Source organism: Tarenaya hassleriana, unplaced genomic scaffold, assembly GCF_000463585.1.
Source record: "Tarenaya hassleriana unplaced genomic scaffold, ASM46358v1 Cleome26, whole genome shotgun sequence".
Classification (NCBI taxonomy): domain Eukaryota; kingdom Viridiplantae; phylum Streptophyta; class Magnoliopsida; order Brassicales; family Cleomaceae; genus Tarenaya; species Tarenaya hassleriana.
In genome coordinates this window covers 919,729-942,781 of record NW_010965869.1, presented here as the reverse complement: position 1 = coordinate 942,781, position 23,053 = coordinate 919,729, and the positions used below count along the sequence as shown (strand labels likewise).

Sequence of the window (23,053 nt, the reverse complement as noted above, 5' to 3'; positions counted from 1 at the left end):
TATATATATATTATTGTTTTACAAATTCACACGATTAAAAATAAATTCGCTTTGCCATCGACGTCATTTTGGGGATACCGGGAGATATCCAAGCATTTGGTGTAATCGATAGGATCAAATTCAAGATCGGATTTCGAACCTTAAAAATTCAAATCGTTTGGATTCGAAATCATATATTCTAAAAAATCTGGGATGTTCAAATGATACTTAATTATACGGTTGGAAATATTAATACAAGTGGTAAAATGGCATGGATATTTCAGAAAATGGACGGTTCACGTTGATACCGTTAATTGGTACATTCAACAACGATTGTATGTTAGTTAATCCCACCAATGAAAGTGATATACAAACTAAGAATGTATAGAATATGTCAGTGTCGTATTTGTGCACGTGCTAAAAATCAGGAAGATTGTTAGGGTGAGATATATTTTCTTAGATTTGGTTTAACACAAAAAAACATGAAATACTCAGATTTAAATAAAGTCCAAAGAAGATCTACAAATATAAAAGGAGAGCAGATCTACAACAGATTTATAAGCCAATAGAAAGAGAACTTTGGAGCAGAACAATTTAGGAGTGCAGCCAGAATGTTGAGGGGAGTTGGCAAATCGTCCAGGAAACGTTTTGGGATTGCATGATCGATAGAATTCGCTGCCTGATAGGGAACAAACTTAGGGAGAATTTGCATTGGTAGCGTGGATTAAACTCGAACGAAAAAGAATCGTAATTCATACGTCAGAGCCTTGGAACGTACGAGCCTGCCGAGGAGATTCAATCAACAACCACGGTGGATAGGAGGTACATGAGGAAGAAGACCACATGTCGTCTCACTCCAATTGGCGCGGTAGAGATGTTGGAGAAAACTTCGAGGCAGATGGAAATGATAGCAAGAAAACATGCGCAAGAATGTAGACAGATCAGGATCAAGATAGACTCAGTTTTTATCATTTTCTTTAACTTCTCCATTTTGTTTAATGTTCATATTGCTATAGGATATTTTTGTCCTCCTACTCAGATGTTGAAGACGAAGAGACTGCAGGGCTTGATTCGGGAGCAAGTACAACTGCGCAGACAAATAGAACCGAGGAAGAAAAGGCAAAGAAATGACACTGAAGCAGTTTAGTGTGTGCGGTTAAGCGGCTATTATTCCTGAACCGATGCTTTGTTGCTGTGTTTTAGAACTCTTGTCTAGTTAACAATCAGGAAGGCTGTTATGGTGAGATGGATTTGCTTGGATTTGGATTAACGTAAAAAGAGATCGGATCTGTTCAGATTTGGATATATATATATATATATATATATAATAGATTTACAAGCCAATAATAAATAAAAAAAATGCAGAGAGTATAAGTCTCGTGGTGAGTAACATTTGAATGAAAGTGAGGTAATAGTGAATGAAATCCGAAAGTTATAATCGTTTACAGAAATACTTTGGAATTATATGATCGATTGAAATCACTCTATATAATAGGGAACAAATTTAGGGAGGGTTATGTCGATGGCGCGAATTTAGCCCGAATTTCATGTTCTTGTAAATGTAAATGAATAGAATTAGTTTGCGAAATTTGTCAATGTGAATGCGTGTTCAGTTTTAACTTTTTCATAATAAACACATACATTATCAGCGTATGTGATCTAAAGGTGCTACCGAATTAAGACGTCATAACCATTTCGAAATTTGGTTAACACGTGTACCCATGTTAACAAGCTTCGACTATGATCAATAATGGATGATTACTGGTCGAACATTTAAAATTTTAAATATTAACATTTCTAATTCGATAAGTTTCGAGTGTAGGGTATTTTCAACTACCAGAATTTGAACTGTGTACAAAATTATGGATAAATTTATAATCTTTAGTAAAATATAAGCGATATTTTTTTAGAAATTTTAATAAATATCAAGTATATTTTGCAGTATCGGATAATCAAATTCGGTTCCTATACAAACAAGATTTCTCTGTGTCCACATTACCTACCTCGAGTACCATTTGGACCAAACCTAACAAAATTTTCATACAAATCTGAACTAAAATAACACTAAAGCACACAAATTCCAAAAACAAAAAAAAACACACAAACAGCACTTCAAAATGAACCAAAAATAAAGAATTTAAGAAAAAAAACCGAATTTCATGGAATTCTTACCAAAGTGATGCTTCATAACATTACTCTGAGCTATTCGAATCGTCATCCTCATCATCCTCATCTAGACCACTCTGCTGTGGCTGTGTTTGCTCGCTCTGCTCCACCGCTTTGTTGTTCGTGTGATCACCGTTTGCTTTTGCAGTTTCGTTTGGTCCGGGTCTTGCGTAGGCAGCGTTCATCGCCGCTAACATCCCCAGGTTTGAATCCGACATCCCTAACCCTAGAGTCTGCGTCGGTTGCGGCTGCGTGAAGATCGAACCCAGTTGGAATGCACCTCCTCTGTACTGATCCATCGCAAAACTGTACCCTGTTCCCGCCATGAACTGCGCTGCCGCGGCCGCTTGTGGCGGCGGCGGATTCGAGAAGGGCCACATCTGGGCACGGTGACCTCCCCATCCCCGGGTTCGAATCCGAGCCCGACGCCGACGGATTACCGGTCGCAGCCGTCACTGGAAACATCCAGAAGGTGTTGCCGGAGGCTCTGCTTGCCGGCGTCAACGCCCACAACGCCGCCGCCTCCGCCGGCGACATGTCATTGTTCTTCGGGGATTTGTTCACCGGCCCGGTCTGGTTGTTATGGTTCAGATCCTCGTTTTCCTTCGTCAAATCATCGGATCTGTACCGTTTTCTCCCAAAATTCTCGTCGTCAGCTCCCCGAATCGTCCCCGCCTCCTGATCTGATGCGGCGACGGTCAACCGCTGGCTCTGATTGTGATGTTGTTGTTGAAGATGGTTCCATAGAAATGGCGGCGCGTGGCTCCCAAACACGCTTCCCGGTTCGTCGTACTGGTGGTGATGCTGATTCAGCCCTAGCGTACCGTACAGCGGCGCCAACTTCGACGGCGGAGCTGAGAGCGTGGATCCGCTGCTTCGCAGCCGGGATGGTTCCGGTGCCGGTGGCGGCGATGATTGCGGGCTCCGCCTGCTGGAGAAGCCACTCAATTGTCTCTCCGTCGGATTTGTGGCCGAGCTCCCTCGTCAACTGGAAAACCCTCGCCGCGCATAGCGCCGGCATCCTGATCCGCCGCCCCCTCCCGTCGACCTTCGTGTGCCGGTCCTTCGTAGACCGCTTCGCCAGAACCACCGCAGTGGAATTCGTCGCCGCCGAGGAAGACGACGTCGTTGCGGCAGCAGCGGTGGTGTCCGGAGGCGTAGATCTGGTGACAAATGCAAGAGACGCGCCGTCTAACTGTCTCGAAACCTTCGTCGAACCTCCGCCACCGGCTCCGGTGGCAGTTGAGCTATCGTTGATTCGAACGCCCGCGAGGTCCATTCTCAGTGACAAAAGCCCCAGATTCTGCTGTTACACTCAAAATACCTCCAAAAAAGAAGGAAGAAGAGAGTATAAGGACCAAGCTTCAGAAATTAGGGTTTAGAGAAGGAGAGTGTGGCCATGGTTGCTCCGATTGTCTTCTTCTTCGATCTTTGACTCTTGTCTTCTTCGTCGGCGTTTGAGAGAGAGAGGAGAAAGGGTTCGACGACGGGAGAGGCAGGTGAAGGACCTTTTGGGAAAAGGAGGAGAAGAACAATAATTTAAAAATTAAAGTGACTTTTTTGTAATATGAATATTATCATAAGGGAATTAAAATAATAAGAATGGTTATAAAAAAAAAGGAAGAAAAAGAGGGAGCTCTAGCCACTCGCGGGGTCTCCTGAAAGGAATGTTTTAAAAATTTATAATCAAATAATTTTTAAACCATATTTTATTTAAATACAATTATGCATTATTTGCTTCGTTTTTATATAAAAAAAAAGTATTTCTAGAATCAATTTTAAAAAATATACCTAAACCGAGCGATATTGCACTTCAAATTAAATCGTTATCACATAAAAAAAAAACCCCTAAATATACATCTATACAATATTGTAAGGGAATTTTTGTTAGTGTCATGGATTTTATATTCTAAAATTCCTTAGAAATTAATACGACAATGGAAAGGCTGACAACAATGACCACAAAAATAAATGAACCGACGGTGAAGGATAAGGATGGTCCGTTATGCGAATAAATTACATGTCAATTTCAAAATGGCTGACAAAATATGTAGCGCCTTGTAATTATGTTGAAAATGTGCACCTAACTATGGACTACAAAGTCTAATATACGACTACATGTTAGTCAATATCTATTTTAATGTATTGTTGAAAAAAAAAGACCGATTTAATTAATGAAATGGAAACATAAAAAAAAAAGCGTCGGATGAATAAAAACGCACACGGAGTACAGAAGAAAACTTACAGTGTAGGTTAAAGGTCGCAGCATCAAATCAAATAGTAACGATTACCATCAGTATCAAGCGATGGCAACCGAAAAAACGATATTTTTTCCGATCCGTACCGTTCTAAATTTTCGAACAGCATTATTTTTAGAAAACCGAATTTTTCTAAACCAAAACCAACCGAACCGAATTTTAAAAAATTCTGAAAAACCGAATTTTTTTTAATAAAAATCGGAACCGAAGTGAACCGATACCGAAATTGAATCGGACCGAATATAATATAAAAACCGATTGATACCTATTTTTGTAAAACCAAACCGATGTATTTCCGTCCTAAACATGAATCGTTTTCCGAAACGTCCATACCTAATATCAACATCCATTTTTATTTGGATCGACCGAATGAATTCTTCATTCTTACTCATTTCGATTTGGATTGTACGTTATCTCTTTCAAAATTTACAACAATTTAAAATCACTCTTAATGACACATTCACAAAAAAAAAAAAAAAACTTACGCATTGTTGGTTCGTTTATTTTAATTAAAAATATCGTAAATTCATATATATATATATATATATTATATGAGCTTCAGAGTGGGGTAGTGATGAATGAATCATTAGTTTTAGTTTACGCGTTTTTTGTATTTGAAATATATATTGTTGAATATGGCATCACATAACATATGCTCTCTGGTTTGCACCTACCAACAAGAAGAAAAAGAATTCAACTTTGTTACCTTTCTTGATATTGTTTACTGAAAAAGCTCAGTTGATTTTGGTATCACCCACTGCCTCAGTGGATTTTATTTTTGGAATTCAAGAATGCGTGACTTGTTTCCCACGTAACAGACACGGAGATAGTAATGATGGTTAACGGATCATATGACATTGAGCTGAAACCTAATAACGGAGTGAGATTACTTGCACTACAAGCTTTCCCCTTGAATTCAGAGGAAATAACCTAAATGTAGCGAGAGGTTCAGCGTGAAGAGAGGCAACAGAAATATCACACACCCCTTTATATTCCCATTCCCCTCTCCTGTCTCCTGTCTTTCCATTGAGGGGAAAAGAACAAAAATTTTTAAAAAAAAACACCATCGATTCCATTCAAAAGAGACAAGGAGAAAGAAATCTCTTCTGCTCTCTTCCCATGTTGCTTCCTTAAATTCAAAACATTAATCTCCTCTGTTCATCATCATCATCATCATCATCGTCATCATGCAGTCTCGCTAGGGTTCTTTTATGGAGAAGATGACAAGGAAAATAGGAAGCAACATCAGAGGATTGAGCTGAAATTGTGAACCAGACATATAGTTCACAAGAAAAAAAAAGACATACGTACATATATATATCTGTGTCTGAAAGAGCAGAAAAAGGTGGCGTAGACAAAGCAAGAAACACGACATGGAGGTTCAGAGGATTAAGCAGTTGATGTCCCTTTGGTCGAATAAGCAGAGCGATCGGATCTCTCTCGTCGGTGGGAATCACACTGCTGCAAGGTTCTGTAGTCGCTAGAACTTGGTTTCTTCTTCTTCTTCTTCTTCTTCTTTCCTCTATTCTCTTTTCCTTTCCTTGCTCGCTCTTCCTCTCTTATTTACCCTTCCTTTCGATCAGATCTGTCTCCTTTTTTTTCGTGTTTTACTCGCTTTCTCCTTTCACAACTCTTCACCTATATTTTATGCTGTCTTGTCTGAGATTTAAGGCACAAAGAATGGTGCTTGTTATGGTTCAAGGCTTTCGATCAATGTGCCGAAAGCGTATGCCTTTTCTCTTGAAAAGCAAAACCCGTTTGAGCTTGAGTTCTCGCGCGTATTGGGTCCTTAGGGCTCCTCATTCTGGAGTTGCGTCCCTCGTCGCGAGATCAATGCTTCTGGTTTTACTGTTTCTGTCATTTTCTTGGTTAAGTTTCTCGAGGTCTGGGGTCATTCCTTCTGATTCTGCAGCTAGATCGGTTGATCGTTTTGAATCTGATGCTGTCGAGAATCCCGACGAGATCTTACCTTTGCTTTTCCATGATCTCGAGAAGGAAGGCCTCTTAAGGCTTGGAGATAAAACTCTCTTTCTGAGCAGTGGAGACGATGAACTCAGTGTCTCTGGATGCTCTCACATTGTGAATCAAGATGAGATGTTTCTTGTATCTGCTACCGATCTGGAGAGGCAAAGCACGATTCCTAGGGAGATCTTTGATTTCGCATTCACTTACGCTCGTCATATCAGCTCTGCCGAGTTTATAGACCGAACTCTCAAAGTTGGCGGCATCCTCGCCGTCCAGTTCGATCATCAAGGCCCTCCTTCGGGATTCTTGAAACCTTCCAACTACGAAATCGTCTATTTGAGGCGTTTCCAGCGCACGATCTTGGCGATGAGGAAAACGGGTGACGCAGAAAAGATTCAGAATTCACTCGCCAAGAGAAAGCTTCTCGATTTCACTGTAGAGGAGGCCAGGAGAAGGGCACTGAGCAAGCTTGAGGATGTTCTCTTGGAACCCCCGAGAGCTTCGTCAAGAAAATCAAGAACATATCTGAAACGAACACGTTACCTTCCCGACCTGATGGCAGACTCATTGGACCTCGACAATTACCCGAGACGGGTTTTTATCGACGTGGGCATGTCGGGGAGCAGAGGAGGAGGAGGGAGCGTGACCGAATGGTTCGCCAAGAATTACCCGACGAGAAACCTCGAATTCGAGATGTACAAGATAGAGACGGTGAGTGAAGACAGTAGCAACAACGAGATGAATCTCGAGATAGACTCGGTTCCGCAGCGAATGGGGATGTCGGAATGGATGAGGGAGAACGTGAAGGAGGAAGAATACGTGGTGATGAAGGCGGAGGCCGAGGTGGTGGAGGAGATGGTGAGGAGCAAGTCGATTAAGGTAGTTGACGAGCTTTTCTTGGAGTGCAAGCCAAAGGGTCTAGGGTCTGGAGGAAGAAAAAGCCAGAGCAACAATGGCGGTAGGGCTTATTGGGAGTGTTTGGCACTGTATGGGAAACTTCGGGACCAAGGTATCGCCGTTCATCAATGGTGGGGTTAAATTGTAAGAACTAAGAACATTCAGGGGTCTGGCTATCAATTTAAGAACAGGGAGCGGGAGTTTGATTCTTCTTTTGTGTTGCGTCTGTTTGTTCTTCTTCTTTTTACTCTACATCTTGAGATTATCAATTGTGTTGTTCGTCATTCCATTTTCCTTCTGTTTTTTATATTTTATTTTGTAATTTCTTAGAAAAAGATAATAACTTACGAGATTATTTTACTCCAACAACGTTTTCGAATTTTTATTTTATTTTATTGTCAGGTTAATATTTTTTTAATAACCAAATTGGTAAATATTCAAGAAAAAAATTGAAAGATCCATTACTTAATATTATGTGGGTTGTGTTTAAGCCTTGTTCGAATGCTCGATTCTGAGACTGTGTAAAGTATTTATTCATTTATAAGATTCACCTTTTATTTTTTTAAAAAAATCAAAGAAAATATGTATGATTTTTCTAAAACTTAAATTCCAAACCAGAAATATTTATAAAAAGAATTATCGAAACAGTCTTTTTTTCCCCACGATTCACAAGAAGGGCAACGACATCAACAAAGACCACAGGTTGCATTGATGAATACAGCTTTTTAAACTCTTAACTCACAAACAACACATCAGAACAGAACAAGGGTTCTTGCTTCAGTTCAAGAGTTTGAGAGAAGTTTACCTTCGCATACAAAACCTGTAATAAAACACCCATCACTGGTGTTAGAAGATAACATTTTCTCACTATGGCTGGCAAAATTATATCCGTCGATACCCGATTTTAGAGTATTCATTTTCGTTCGAATCCGAATTCATGAATCCAAATCCAAATCCTGGTAACTCAATTTTTTAAAAACGGATACCCTACTTGTTTTGTTATACAAACAATTATATATCTTTTATTTGCAATAGGTGCGCCTCTCGCCTCGGATTTTAGGATCTTTTACCGCCTCAGTGGGCCTCGCGCTTTTTACAACCAAGCTTGGGCTACGAACGAAATCAATGCAGTATAAATGCCTAAATATAAAATTTCGCATGCTTGGATTTGAACAAGAAGATGTAAACAAGTGAATGAAAAGATGAACAAATAGAAAAGCCGCCCCTTAGATGAAGATTTTCCTAACTAACATGATAAAAACAAGAGGTAACTGGCAAAAGGCGTTATAGCAGTTTTACCTGTTTACGCTGAAGAAGCATCGTCTTTGGATTTAGCGATGATGACGGGACATCGAGCGTGGTTGGTGCAGTAGTTGCTTACACTTCCCAGAAACATCCTGTTGTCCATAAACAAAATATGATGAGAACATTATCGGTAGTAGCAATACTATAAACCATGAACAGATTGATCGATTTCTTCGTAACCATGACAGAACTCTGGCAAGATTAACATAACTTCATCGCAGCAACAGCATAGAGGAGTGAAGAAGGAGGAGGAGCTCCTTCAGACAAGCAAACATCAAAATCAATCATTCCTCGAATTATAAAAAGGAAACTCAATCTCCCTCCAAAATCATAGTGAGAGCGGTATCGGAGTCTAAACAGGTAACCTTGCATTTCTTTCGGCATGTTTTTACAACCGAGTTTTCCGGTTTCTCTCAACCATTTTAGGCTTTTTACTCGTTTATTGCAAAAGATAATTCAAACCCTCGACATCAATTACCATGTAGTAGCACATGCAGCAACTGAAACTTCAGCCGGATTTAACAAGAGAAGCATCCTGGTTTATGATATCTAGCTATCGACTGAGCAAATCAGACAAATGAGTAGAGCACAAACATAGAAAAATAAACAACTGATCTTGGTTTGATCATTTCATCAGATTATCATCAACAGGGGAAGACATTGTTCACCTTTTAATAGGTCCAATGGCCCGACAACCCATGACGAGTAAATCAGCATGCAGATTCTCCACAGCTTCGCAGATCTTCTCCTTGGGATCCCCGACAATCACTATGGTTTTCACATTCACCTTGGAGAAAATCATATCAACTTGTCTCAGAAAATTTCCCTCAAACCAACACAACACAGCTAGATGATCAATCAGACACGTAAACCAGAGCTAGTTCTAGAATCTATTATGGTCTGAAACGACACATCCAAAATGTTCTCACGAAAAGGACTCACGGATTTGTCAGAACAGATTTGAAGAGCGTGTTTCAGGATCGCATCAGTGATCCGCTTCTGGTGAGCCTCAATCGCAGCGGCGAAAGCAGGAACCTCGAGACCACCTTCACCGAATTTCCCAGATTCATCAATAAACCCAAAGTCCATAAACACAGATACATACATACACCAAAAGTGGGGGTAGATACGAGACTCAACTGGGTCCACCGAAAGGTATGGTGCCGGGATTCAAACCGGCGGCGATGGACGGCGGAGACTGGACATGGAGGACGACGAAGGAGGAATCGGGCGAAGACGGAGAGAGCTTGAGATTGTCGAGAGCCCATCTCAGAGCTTCCATGCTCGCTTCGCTTCCATCCACTGCTACAATCACGCACTTCAAGCTACCCGAAGCATCCATGGCCGATTTTCTGTCTCTATTTTGCAATTGACTTTTTTCGAGTATAGAAGGGGAAAGGTCGGTGCCTTTCACGTTCCGTATTGCGTCTTGACTCTTGACGGGTGCTCTATCCAAAAAGGGCATATCTGCCATTTCACACTGTATTTTTTCCGGATAAAATGTCCGACAGGAACGAAAAAGATCTGCTATTTATTTAGCCGACTTTTGTAATTTGTAATGGGCTGTAACGAAATAAAACCGTGTATTTTTTAATTAGCTAAAAAATATCATAATACAAAATTACAAAAAAATATCATAATTACATACAAAGTTACATTGCATTTACACGAGTTTTTGAATGGAATTTTAGCTCCAAAACTCAGTGTCTGAAATACTGAAAGTATCAGTGTTATTGTCTGAACAAAGTCTCCACTTCTCGATACTGCAATCCGACAAATCATAATAGCATCCATAAATACCCAAAACCCTTCTCTTCACCCTCTCTCTTATCCATGGATACGTCAACAAGTTCATCACCGATTCCCTTATCGATTCCTGCATCAAAATTTTCCATCTTTCATGTGAATTCATTATGATGATGTTTAATCAATATTTTATCCAAATTTGGACAGTTCACAAATTTAGGATTCCGGTCCTTAAAAGACTTGATGTTTTCACCTTCTCACAGTATCTGCATTGCTGTTCAAAGCTTAGTCCCCATGCATTTGCTCTTGTTCTTAGTTTCACAGCTTCAGCATTCATCACCCATTTCTCCACGAATTTGCTGAAATATCAAAGAACTGTTTAATCCGACATCGAAGTAGAGAAAAAAAAAGGAATGGTAAAGAACTACGAGTTTTTTTCCCGGGTTCGAATCCGAAAATGATACCTGGAGTCTTGTTCTTGGTGTTCTTGTAGCTGTAGATTCATCAATGCCTCGATTCCTCCACAGTTGCTATGACCCATTACTATGATTCTCTCCACCTTATACCGAACACACGTTTTTCGCTATCACACATGAACGCGAGTTTTTATATTTTCGCGGAATTCGCATATGTTTTCACTTACCTGAAGAGTGTTTACAGCAAATTCCAGAGCTGAATTGGTTTCCGTCGGACCGTTCTTTTCGCAAAAAAGGAAACAGAATCCAAAAGGGTAAGCGACTTATTTGACAAGAATACGAGAAAATGTAAGGTGTATAAAGCGTATATACCTGTATCGGCGGGACGAGGTTAGCAACGTTCCGTACCATAAAGGCTTCGCCGGGTTCGAATCCAAGTACAGTAGAAGGGCATGCCCTTGAATCCACACACCCTATTACCATAACCTGTTCTTTGCCCCTTTGTCAGTTTCTGCCTTAGATTCTTGGTCATTCGATTTCTTGATATCGCAATTCAAATACCGTTTTCACTTTTCATGTCGATGAAACACGGTTCGGATTGAAGAAGAGTTTTGGAAATGGGCATTCACCTTAGGAGCTTGAGCTTTGGCCAGTGCTTGAAACTTGTCCAAATCTTTCCTGGTGGATCCATCGACACAGAATTAGGCGAAATCAATCGTAAAAATCGTAAAAGAGAGAGTCCCAATATAAATGGTTAGAATAAAGATTTCAAACAAGATTCAGACCAGAACAAAAACAAAGATTAACCAACTGTTCTGAAATATCAGAACATGAGTTTGGGTCAATAGTCCTTTTTGCTTACAGATACTTGTCTCTCTTGAAGCTCAGAAATCTCTGTCTGATCTCATCAAGAAGATCCGAACTCGTTCCCGTTTTCTTGTTTCGCTGCGAAGGATCTAACCCAGCTTCCCATTCCCGGGAAATATCCGCTCTTCTGCATCGAGAAAAGGCGATACGTTTCAGCCCGAAATCTTCCGGTCTTTAGACAAAGAAACAGAGAAGCTATGTTCTTCACATTCCCAACCAGCCCAAATCCACTTGCATATCGTTTACATACCCTCCCAACACGCGGTTTTGAGATTTTATAACCAAAATTTGTCGATTTATTAGCGATCTTCCGAATCGTTAAACCCTAATTTGCAAATGTTTTGATAGAGTATAATGCCCTCTCAGTTCATCCAAACCTGGGCAATAATGGTCTTGCTTTCGCTTCACCAAATTGAAATGGATATGATCCTGTCTGTTGCAGCTGCAGAACATTTAAACAAATTTTTTTTTTTGGAGTTATATGTTCAAAAAAAAACATCATGGAACTTGAAGAATCATGTTTGAAGATGTCTATGGAGAGATCACGTGGGGTTACCCTTTGAAGAAAGCCATGCTTGCGAATTGCAGAAGAAACCGCAGGGAGGGTTCTTGCGCCTGAACCATGGATTCAAAACGACTCATACTGTCGCCGTTTTGGCGCGGATTGGGAGGGAAAATTCGAATCGAGACTGGAAGATTTAGATCTTTACGGGGAAAAAATGACTTACAGAGTGTGAACGCCATGTCTGGTGTTATCTTCTTGTGTTCCTCTGTTTGTTTCTGTTCTGTTCTTACAGGAAGATCCTCTTCGTTTTTGCTCTGTCTAGTTTTAGAAAGTGATTCCACGCTTTGTCACGAGGTTGACATCGTTATGATCATCTCCCTCTCTCTCTCAAAATTTTTGTTTTTAAATCACCGAAAAGCATCCCTGAAACTCCGCGACAAAGAATAAGAAAATATATAAAATTAGATATTTAGTTTTTTATTCTTTTTTTCCAGTGACTTATTAATTTATTATATTAATTAATCGTTCATTTCGTAAACTAAAGAAGAAAGGATTTAGACAATACATGGAAAAAAGAGCAAAGTGAAAAAGAATACGTAACGCGACCACTCAAGATCGATACGCTTATCCAATATTCAGTGACCATGTTTATCCACCGGATCGACGCATAGTTGCCACGTCATATCTTCTATCCGTTATTTATTATTTATCTTTTTCTCATTTATGCGTAGTTATTTATTTATAAAATTAATATCCATTAAATCGGGAAAATTAACTTAATCTGGATTTTTATAATAACCCGAGAAACTCATTTTTCTTGGGAATTTTTAAAATTACTCTACTGTGACTAGATAATCTAAACCCTAAAATCTCATGAATACAAAAGAATTTGACTCATTTCAACACAACTAAATATTTTAACGATTTTTTATTTTTTATTTTTATTTATAAAATATAGTTTGGGCAAAAAAAAAATAGTCAATATCAAACAAATAGATACAAAAAAGAGTACACGGTCATGAGCAGTTTTACATGAACACGGAATATTGGAATTGTCTTTAATGTGATTTTTTTTGTATTTAGATTAGTTTATTAGGCCTCGGTCCAATTAAATCCATCATGAATCACAAGGTAACGTTACTACAATTATAATGTGATTTTATTAGAGAACAATTTAAATTTGGGTCTAGTTGTTATGTTATTGTTTGTTCCTATTTGATTTTCAAATTCACCCCGACGACAAAATCTTCGTGAATTTAGTTCATTCTATGTAACTTCAAACGATATTAACGATGATATTCATTCAAATTTATGTTTACGCATAATATTCCGTATGCATTTCGTCTCCAAAAAATTCCATGAGCAATAAAATTATTATGTGTGGTTGACTTGTGGATGCGTATCAAGTATTCGTATTGAATTAAACCCTAATTTTCAAATATAAATTTTATATAAGATTTTTAATATCAGAATTATTTTATAGTAAAATTAATGTCGTAATTGTCACAAATAGGGGTCGCATGGTCGGATATCGGGATTTTGGACTCGTCCTCATATTATCTGGTGAACATCCATGGGATATCGAATCGAGTCGCAGACTCGTGAAGATGATGGCAAGGCGTTCGATTGTCAACCGAGAATGAGGAAAGAAGAAAGAGAAAATATAGCATATTCGATAAGATGGATCTGTGGAGTGATGAGTAGGAATAGAGAATGGTTCTATTACTGTTAATTCAGATTTGATTATATCGATTTTTAAAAAAATTCATAACCAAATATATTTATATAATTTTAATCGATTCGATTCGTATCGATTATAAATTAGTCTAGTTTCCAAAAAACCGAATCATTTTTTGGCCCCTAACGACGAGCGGCGGTCGACGATGCAAAGTCGTACCCGCTCGTCACAGTCCTAGGTCAATCTTCATAGATTCAGAGAATGTTGCGATAGGGATTTAACAAACAACCGAGTGTGTGGTGATTCGGGTCAGATTGGATTTTTGAAAAATTCGTTTAAAAAAGCCTAACCTCTCAAGTCTCAACCCTTGCGCGGTCACGCCGTCTAGCCCTCGACTCGAGAGGCCATACCCCGAGTACATTCTCTCTATCCCTCGACTTTGTATCGGAACTCGGGTTTCCAAAGGCTGACGTACCGGTTTCGGGTAGTCGGATTTTTTTAGGGTAAACACGGCCACCGCTGGTTACAAGACAACAGAAAAATGTTACTCCTAATTCTCGGGAGGATTTTGCCTTGGCATTCACTTGCCCGAAATAAATACCTCCGCGCGTGACCTCAGACGCGCTTAGAGAAATTCCGTTTGGCTTCTTGTTGACTCGTCTCGCCTTTTGCGTCTCCCTCTCCCCCCTTTTCGCCAACTCCGATCTCCGATTTCCGACAGCCGACGAGGATTCTCCGTTTACCGGCGAATCTTCCTAGGTTTCCGAAACGATGACGAGAAGCGTCGAACCTTTGGATTTCAAAGAAGAGGACGAGCTCTGCGAACTCAATTCTGGGGAATTGCTGGAGAATCTCGGAAACCCTAGCCCGGAAAATTCTCCGGTTCTGCAACACCAGTGCGTCCGAAACTGTGAGTTTTTCATTTTCTTCCTTTTGATTTTTGAGTCTGCCATCTTAATCTCCCGCTCCAGTTTCAATTCCGAAGGTATATGGAGACATTGAGCTATTTGAATATGAGGTAAACGAAGCTAAGCTGTGAGATAATTTAGTGAGAATTCGAACGATTATTGCATTGTTTCTGGACACTGCTACTGTCGGGTGGTGGTATACCTTCTGGGTTCTGTTTCAAAACTTTGGGTGATTTTTAACGTTTTCTGATTATGGCATGGAACATTCGAATTTGTCCTTTGCATAGTTTTCTTGTTCTACTTTTTGTTATGTTCACTGTCTGCCAAAATTCTGGGAGAATCTATGCGGATTTGACTGCTTATAGACAGTTAAATTTTGTCCAGTTTGCCAAGAAAATTGTATTCGGAATGAATACATGGGAGGTTCAAGTCTTGTAGAAGCTGCTGCTGTTGAAAGCGATAGTATGCGTGAAGAAGATGTTCCCACTGTTGTGGCAGAAGCCGAGGATTCAAGGCTGAGTCCAGCGTTTCAGTTGGATTTTGAAGTACATGAAAAAGAAACAGATGTGGGTCAAGTTAATCATGGACCTGTGACTTTCTCTCTTGAGCCAGGCTCAAAGAATTTCCGTGGTGAAATATCTTCACCTAGCAAATACCAGCTAAACTCATGCATCTCTGATTCTCCGCCCAGCGTATGTAAAATCTTGTTTATTTTGTTTATTTTCACATACATGAGCGCATTACAATTTTTAACTCACTATTTCTTGTAAAACTTTGCAGCAGGAGCAAGGTGATATGATTTCAGCTAACGTTGAAAGCTTGAGCGATCACTCTTCATTGAGCCTGGCATCTGATTCAGAAGGTCAAGGAGCTACAATTTATGGTTTATTCATCTTGTTTCCTAATTGAAGCCCGATGACACATTCTTATGCTTTTTCATATATTGTTTTTTTGTGTGCCAGATATGCTGAAAAATTGGACGTTCGGTGATATGGAAATGGTAATGGTTTTCATATTTTCTGAAGCTTTGGCTTTCTACTGAGTGTAGACTAATGTAGTGCAAGCTGTATTTTTATTTTGTTTGTCTTTCCATTTAGTTGCAAGAAAATAAAGCACATGCAAAGATCATGTGATATTTGCCCCTTTGTGTTGACTCTTTTTCTTCCATTATTTCCTGTTGTCTGATATGATATTTTTGTTTAATGTTCATCTCTGTCGTTTTGGTTTTCTTGTTTTTTGCATATTTCTCAGTCTTAATCCTTTTGTCTGATTCCATCTTTTGGTGTCTTTTAGTTGTTTCGTATAATTTAACCATGGTTACTTTTAACCAAAGTGTTGTGATTTTATGTTTTCCCTTCTTTCTTTATTCAGCTTAAAAAACATTTGTGCCAATGCTTGTTAGGTGTAGTAATTGATTGATTGTTGACTATTAATCGTAACGCCAAGGATGCTGGTTGATGCATGCGTCTTTATGTATTTTAGTAGTAGAAGGAATGTTTTATTTGGGCTGGAATGTACAAATTAAGTGTAACAACGTGTTAGCTGATGATTTTCCAATTGCCAGATTGACATAAACACAATGGTGATCATGTCCCCAGAATATGTTATACTGAAGGATCGGCCTTCTGCAGCATCTCTGGTAATCTTCTCGTGCAATGGTGTCATCATCAAGGGTTATCCTCTAAATAATGAGGAAGGGCCATATTCATATGAATGGAGAGTTGAAGACATTGTTAATATCGAATACAATTGGTCCCAAAATGTAAGTTTTTAAGTTTATCATTTGTTAAGGACACGCTTTTGTTTCAAAAGGTATTTTCTGAACTCAGATTTTGCTATGGATATAGGATTCTGGTAGTTTTACAATTTCTTCTCATCTTTTTCATAGTTTGGGTTGGTCACTCTGAAAATCCAAGTTCTATGGAAGGATGAAGAATGCTGTGAGGATTTGCAGGACACTACAGGTCTGTTAATTGCTGTATACTTCCATTTGGATCATCACTTAATGTTTTGGGCTACAAATTATCTTGTTATGAGCATCAATAGTCAACTAATATCTCTGATATTTTAGGTTTCTTAAATTTCTGTTGCGAAGTGTTCTTTTACTTTAGGACATGTCATATGGCTACTCAGAAGAAAACTTGAATAATGTGAAAATAAGGGGTTATTTAAGTGGGGTTTACTGTATGTTGTTTCTCTCTTAAGACTGTTCTCTCCTTTGGTCGTGATTGCATCTCTTTTCACTAATTCCTTATCATTAACTGTAAGACATCTCTTAACATTAGTATCATTTTTTTTTTTTTTGCCAAGGGTTTGGGCGGGCTATAACTGCTCTTATTAGTTACTAAAATGTGAATTAAACTTGCTAGTTTTTATTGTACTCTTCCATTTTGCTTGGTTTGGTTGGGAGAGAGAAAAAGACACGAAAGTGTTTGAGGTGAATGGATAATGTAGTTGTAGTTAGATATTTTGAAATTTTTTTGTTTTGCATATATTTGATTTCTTGTTTAACATTTGTTGTTTTAAATGGAAACAAACTACTAATTCTGCATATCTCCTGAAGTGCTAGTGGCTCCAGTCTAATTTGCATGCGAAGAGATGCTTTATTTTTGTCCTTAATTATCGCTAGTTTCATACACGATTTATTTTATCTAATTTCTTTTCTTTCCGGTTCTCCAAAATTACAAATAACTGAGTAGTAAACTATTACATTGCAGAAACCGGAAAGCTTTCATTTCTCTCGAATAATACTCCTCTGAATGTGGAGCCTTTAAGCATTAAGATTTTCGAACTCAAGGCAATCCCTCTTCAATTCTTCTTATTGCTTCTTGTTTTTCAGACATTAAGGAGTTGAGACTTGGAGTTTCAGAGTGTGATTGGGTGGAGAAGCAACAAAAGATCAACTCATTGAATGTGAAATACCGGGCTATCTGGAACGCAGAGCCTAAGTAAGCTCCTATCCACCCTGGTTATAGGCTTCTGTATTTGGAAAATAGATTTTTATGCACACTTTCTTTTGCTTATTTGTTTGTTTGCTCCTACCACATCCCTGACCTATGGAAATTTGTCATCTACCACTATTTTGTCTATTTGCTGACAAACCTTGGACTTGGAGATGGGAAATCTGATCAGGAAATTCTAAAAGAAATCTTAATTGCTGAAGCCAAATACCTGACCAAATTTCTTGTTTCTCTGTTAGAATAACAAGTCTTTTAGCATTTTGTTGTTGTTGGTGTTGTTGTTGTCGGAGTTGGAGTTCAATATTTGCCTAACTAGAACTTCAAATTCTACATGAATCAAGGTTGGAAACTTGGAACAAGGATCTGAAGGTCAAGTCCAGAACATTTTGTTTCAAATGGTTCATGATTAACATCCAAAATTTATTATTCTGGGCTTAAAGCTCAAATGATGTATTTAGTAGGTCATACTATACAAGTACACATGTTTACATGTGGATAATACTTTTTTAACAATTCATGTATTTGACGCAAGTAATAAAGCAAAATTTTAAGTGTAAAGAAAATCAACTATGAAGACAAAAACAAACTTCAAAGGGCAATCCAAACTGAATCTTGAGAAAGCAACTGAAATTTCATTTGGTTTTTGGTAAATTGTATACTTTGATGCCAACTTGTTTTTTCCATCTGACTTGATTAACTGGTTCTTTCTCTTGTAGTTGCAGCATGGAAGTATCCGATGAAAATTTGTCACACAGGAGGCGTTATTTTCCAAGGTAAGGGAAAACAAGCCATATTTTCATCATTCCTTTTAATTGGTCTTTGAAGTTTTAAGCTATCTGGATTCTGATGTCTTCCGTTCTGTTTTTAGGGTAATCTTGCAAACTGTTTCTGTTCATAGTTTTATTCCAATTTCTGAAGTATAATTGAGCCTTTGTTTCCTGTAGCTGCATCTTAGGTAGAATTAGTTTACTTTGTGCGCTGAAAGGAATGAAAGACCTATTAATGAGATTCAGGGTAAAAAGTTGACCAATATGACCAAATTTTTTGTCTTGTTGGTTTGAGTTCTTTGAATATTGTAATGCAAATAAGGGCATATCGAAACTACTGATGCACCTGTATACAAGATATATGCTTTTTCTCAAGCTTTTCAAGATACATCTAGTACATTCTTGCATGCAAGCTGTTGTAACCCTAAATCTAATCTAATTCTTTCCCCTAGTTGTTACAACTGGTGAACTAACGTCTAATCATTCCAGAACTAGAGGCATTTTTGAATACTTGCACTTTGTTCTTAATATCCTTTTGGTTCGCATTACTATGGTAAATAGTTTTACTTGAAAATTGTCAGGCACAGGGAGCTGACGTTTCTAATATTAATTGCTAGCCTTATGCATGTTTTTGCAGTTTTGATGAAACTTTTGAGGATGTCGTCTACCCGAAGGGAGATCCAGATGCTGTTTCCATTTGCAAAAGAGATGTGGATCTCTTGCAGCCGGAGACATTTGTCAATGATACAATCATAGACTTTTATATTAAGTGAGTTCTGTTCTATTCAACTCGATGCCTCTGATGATATGTACTATACTGTTTCTGTTTGGATGTCGTATTAACTATGACATGCATTATATTGACTATTGTAAACTTTTGTAACGCTACGTTTATTGTGTATCAATAGTAGAAAGGGAACTTGGTAATGGTGTTGATAGATCATACCTGCTTTTACTGCATACTTTTCAATTAAATTTTTCTCTACATGTCTAATTGATTTACAGGTACTTGAAGAATCAGATTCAGTGTGAGGAAATGCATAGATTCCATTTCTTTAACAGCTTTTTCTTTCGGAAGCTAGCTGATCTTGATAAAGATCCATCAAGTATAGCTGATGGGAAGGCTGCTTTTCAACGTGTCCGTAAGTGGACAAGGAAGGTGGACATATTTGGGAAGGATTTCATCTTTATTCCTGTAAACTTTAAGTACGAACAACTCCATGTTATTGTTGTTTAGCTATATATATATATATATATATATATTTTAATGTTTTGGGATCTGATATTGCTAAATGCTAACAACAGTCTTCACTGGAGTTTAATAGTCATCTGTCACCCAAGTGAAGTGGCTGATTATACAGGTATGTAGAATATTACCATATATAGAATCATCTCTTGACCATCCGATTTATTATATAATATTCTATTGTATTATTTGCAGATCTAGACTTGGATAACTCCGCAAAAGTACCGTGCATATTACATATGGATTCTATAAGAGGAAGTCATGCAGGGCTTAAGAATCTTGTCCAAAGGTATAGTAGCTCCCCCTAAAGCCATGTTCTGTTGTCTTCTTATCTTTCTTTTGATTTTGAAAGTAATATGTATTAGATGTAGATAAGCATTCACATGATACTGTACTCTTACTTGAGCAGCAAAAGAATATATGGTGAATTTGGTTCCATATACTGTATTTTTTCTTTTATGCAAACTACTTTTCATGTACTAGTTCAAAACCCCATCATGTGCTATCTGTTGACTATAAATTTTTGGCTACTTTTAGTTACTTGTGCGAGGAGTGGAAGGAGAGGCATAAGGAGACATCGGATGAAATTTCTTCAAAGTTCTTGAATTTGCGGTTTGTCTCACTTGAGGTGTTGCCTCTAAGCTTTAAATCTTTTGCTTTTGCCTGGCCTAGTAGGAAATATGAAAAGTCCTTCATATATTATGCTTTTGTGGTATGAATTTCATCTCACAGCACATTACATGCAATCTAGTATTTTTGCTGATCTGTGGCATATTTGAGAATTTCCCAGGTCATACTCTTCCTTGTTTTAATTGTCAGATTTGAAATGGTAGAAACGAGTCTTCTCATAACACCATGTTCTCTTGTTCGTCACACATCACCGTTAATGTAGACTGGAAATCTTTGTTCAAAAACACATTTAATGCACTTCCGTGTAATTTCTTTCTTTGTTTTAGAAAAATAAGTGTTGATTTCTTTTTTCCTGATAGATTAATTTAACACAATTTTGCTCTTATTCCATGTGCTTTACATTTAAGACAGCACTCTTAAGAATGTTTCTTTAATAACCACAATTACCTTGTAGATGTGATTAGATTATATGAATATGATTTGAGACTCGCTTAAAAAAATTTAATCGGTCTATGGCATTACTGGCTAGCTATGTCACGGTTGGCATTTGATCCGTGTTTGGTGTTTGTATGCTGTTTGCCTCGTATCCTTTTGTAATGTAATGCATTAGTTTATCGTTTCATGTAAAAAATCTCTTACTCGTCTTTTTTTATGTTTAATGATTATCTATGTGATGTGATGTCAGATTTTTGTTGTTTTTTTTCTTTCAGTTGCCACAGCAGGAAAACTCATTTGATTGTGGCCTCTTTTTGCTGCACTATCTGGAGCTTTTTCTTGCTGAAGCTCCACGTGATTTTAATCCTTTCAGAATATCGAGGGCTTCCAACTTTGTAAGTCTCTGTTTTATTATTTGCAACCATTAGTTTGTTGAAATCTGAAAGTTCTAGGACTCTCAGGATAATTTTTTGTTCTTTATCTTGAAATGTAGTCTTGAGTTTATGTCATATTTTTTTTGCCGGTTTCTAACTTTGACATCAGTCGACCTTGTATCTTTGCCAAACCTAATCATTCTCTCCACAATCATTATGCATTCATGAATGATTAGTTTTCTATCCTTCGTTATCCCTGCCTTTACTTTTGGCCACAATTGTGTTATCTGGTTTCTCTTACTGTCAAATCTTTCTCCCTGTTCCTTTCGAAACTGAACCTGAAAGAATATTTTCTTCTTTAAAAAATTCTGTTGGTTGGTGTTTCACTTTTGCTTAGCCATTGCCCTATCAGTTTGTCAATTAGCTCTACGTTCAAACTCGGGAATGAATTTCATGTGTTCTTTTTTTTTTATACCAGCTTTTCTCTGTGATTATCATCAGTTTGTTTTCAAGTAATGGCTATATTCTTTCTGCTGATCATAACTCTCTGTTTTGTGCAGCTTTATCTGAATTGGTTTCCTCCAGCCGAGGCTTCACTGAAGCGAACTCTGATTCAGAAGTTAATTTTTAAACTCCTCGAAAACCGTTCTCAGGAAGTCGGTAACGAGCAGAACCAGTCCTCTGAAAGTCCAGTGGATGACGAGAACAATATGGGCATTGAGGTTTTTCCGGGGAATATGACTCAGTCCCAAGACAGTCAAGGGATCGAGATGACTTTACTCGACAGATCTTCAATGAGGAACTGTAATGAATCCGGCATCGTCCTGAAGGAATTGTTCGACTCAGGAGCCGCAGCGGGATCATTACTTGGACATCTACAATCGTTTGAGGAACCATCTTCGTTTTATCACATTAGTAATGCAACATTGCCAAGAGAGGTAACCAGATTTCGGAAGAAGAAACTCGGGTTTCCGGTGATGATAAAATCTCTTGGTTTTGACATCTAAATTTCTCATTTGTTTCTTTCGTCTTTCTTTTTTCAGCAGCAAGTGGACTTGGAAACCGGAGAGCAGTTCATGTGTATAAACCCTGGGGAAAGTAGTTTTCAGCCCTTCGCCGAGACTACAACTCCCAGAGGTTCTTTCTCGTTTACCGAGACATCCTGGAACCTTGGGATTTCAGTGCAGAGAGAAGAAGAAGGTGACGATGATTCATCTGAAACATTGACTGACGACGATTCAGACAATGTGAATATCATTGAAGACATTACGTTGGGAAATATCGGCAATGATCACCAGAATGAAACAGCGAGAGAGACAAGCTCTCTGTCCGCACAGCCGGAGATATTTTCAGAAGCTTTGGGTTCCAACACTGATGACCATTCCGTGGAGAACGAAGAATCGTTTTCGCCGCCACACGACGAACCTCTGGTTGTGGTTCCATCAAGTCAAGATGACATAGAAGAAGATGAAACTTTGAAGGGGCACAACTTTGAAATGGTGGAGAAAACGAGTGAAGATACTGATGGGGACGATTCACACGACGAAGAGCAACCTGCAAAGAGGCCACGATGGCTCGCACCTCCGAATGAGAATGGCAGCGGCACGAGGAATTTGTCGATGGATCTCGGATCGTGAAAAGTATAAAAGATCAAGTCTTGACAGTTTGTGCTCGAAGCTGTAAGTACGGTGTTGCGTGTGTATTTTGGATAGAACATAGACGGCGAGTAGATTATGACGTAGAAGAATGAAAATGTTTTTATTTAAAGTTCGATTACAGTAATAAAAAAAAAGCACCAACAATGTGATCCACTTTGGGAGGGGACAAAATTTTTTGGGGTTGTGACTCGTGAGTGAGCAAACTGAAACCGTTGTCTTTGCGAAAGAACATAAAAAGGTCAAATCAGACTAAAAGTGACGACAAGAGTCCAACGATTTCAAGTAGGTAAGAA

The 23,053-nt window shown here is 38.5% G+C and overlaps 5 protein-coding genes and 1 pseudogene across 8 annotated transcripts; 2 read left to right on the top strand and 4 right to left on the bottom strand.

The window, feature by feature from the left end:
- Window positions 1-1,928: 1,928 nt before the first annotated feature.
- LOC104816803 (transcription factor TCP8-like) lies at window positions 1,929-2,535 on the bottom strand. The gene has a single exon (XM_010545774.1). It carries the CDS (start codon window positions 2,523-2,525, stop codon window positions 2,172-2,174), a length of 354 nt encoding a protein of 117 aa, XP_010544076.1. The 5' UTR covers window positions 2,526-2,535; the 3' UTR covers window positions 1,929-2,171.
- A 6-nt stretch (window positions 2,536-2,541) lies between these two features.
- LOC104816802 lies at window positions 2,542-3,732 on the bottom strand (annotated as a pseudogene).
- Window positions 3,733-5,460: 1,728 nt separating this feature from the next.
- LOC104816801 lies at window positions 5,461-7,554 on the top strand. Its single transcript, XM_010545773.1, has one exon. The coding sequence runs from the start codon at window positions 6,051-6,053 to the stop codon at window positions 7,404-7,406; it is 1,356 nt and encodes a 451-aa protein (XP_010544075.1). The 5' UTR covers window positions 5,461-6,050; the 3' UTR covers window positions 7,407-7,554.
- A 313-nt stretch (window positions 7,555-7,867) lies between these two features.
- On the bottom strand, window positions 7,868-9,981 carry LOC104816800 (universal stress protein PHOS34). 2 transcript variants are annotated; one of them, XM_010545771.2, is made up of 5 exons: window positions 9,711-9,980; window positions 9,513-9,616; window positions 9,239-9,357; window positions 8,565-8,662; window positions 7,868-8,085 (listed from the first exon to the last, which is right to left on the bottom strand). In XM_010545771.2, the coding sequence occupies exons 1-4, from the start codon at window positions 9,910-9,912 to the stop codon at window positions 8,569-8,571; spliced, it is 519 nt and encodes a 172-aa protein (XP_010544073.1). In that variant the 5' UTR covers window positions 9,913-9,980; the 3' UTR covers window positions 7,868-8,085; window positions 8,565-8,568. The 2 variants fall into 2 exon arrangements, with proteins under 2 accessions (XP_010544073.1, XP_010544074.1); XM_010545772.1 differs by lacking the exon at window positions 7,868-8,085 and adding an exon at window positions 8,107-8,375 and having other exon boundaries at window positions 9,711-9,981.
- A 159-nt stretch (window positions 9,982-10,140) lies between these two features.
- LOC104816799 (beta carbonic anhydrase 6, mitochondrial) lies at window positions 10,141-12,518 on the bottom strand. The gene is made up of 10 exons (XM_010545770.1): window positions 12,328-12,518; window positions 12,156-12,214; window positions 11,977-12,041; window positions 11,595-11,726; window positions 11,362-11,410; window positions 11,105-11,218; window positions 10,960-11,013; window positions 10,781-10,875; window positions 10,570-10,675; window positions 10,141-10,446 (listed from the first exon to the last, which is right to left on the bottom strand). The coding sequence occupies exons 1-10, from the start codon at window positions 12,341-12,343 to the stop codon at window positions 10,258-10,260; spliced, it is 879 nt and encodes a 292-aa protein (XP_010544072.1). The 5' UTR covers window positions 12,344-12,518; the 3' UTR covers window positions 10,141-10,257.
- A 1,669-nt stretch (window positions 12,519-14,187) lies between these two features.
- Window positions 14,188-22,913, top strand: LOC104816798 (probable ubiquitin-like-specific protease 2B). 3 transcript variants are annotated; one of them, XM_010545768.2, is made up of 16 exons: window positions 14,188-14,692; window positions 15,075-15,382; window positions 15,471-15,552; window positions 15,653-15,690; window positions 16,255-16,452; window positions 16,579-16,654; window positions 17,530-17,638; window positions 18,367-18,423; window positions 19,055-19,186; window positions 19,423-19,623; window positions 19,723-19,778; window positions 19,859-19,952; window positions 20,201-20,291; window positions 21,004-21,123; window positions 21,663-22,040; window positions 22,149-22,913. In XM_010545768.2, the coding sequence occupies exons 1-16, from the start codon at window positions 14,554-14,556 to the stop codon at window positions 22,737-22,739; spliced, it is 2,670 nt and encodes an 889-aa protein (XP_010544070.1). In that variant the 5' UTR covers window positions 14,188-14,553; the 3' UTR covers window positions 22,740-22,913. The 3 variants fall into 3 exon arrangements, with proteins under 3 accessions (XP_010544070.1, XP_010544071.1, XP_010544068.1); XM_010545769.2 differs by having other exon boundaries at window positions 14,191-14,692; window positions 18,373-18,423; window positions 22,146-22,913; XM_010545766.2 differs by having other exon boundaries at window positions 14,193-14,692; window positions 22,146-22,913.
- The last annotated feature ends 140 nt before the right edge of the window (window positions 22,914-23,053 follow it).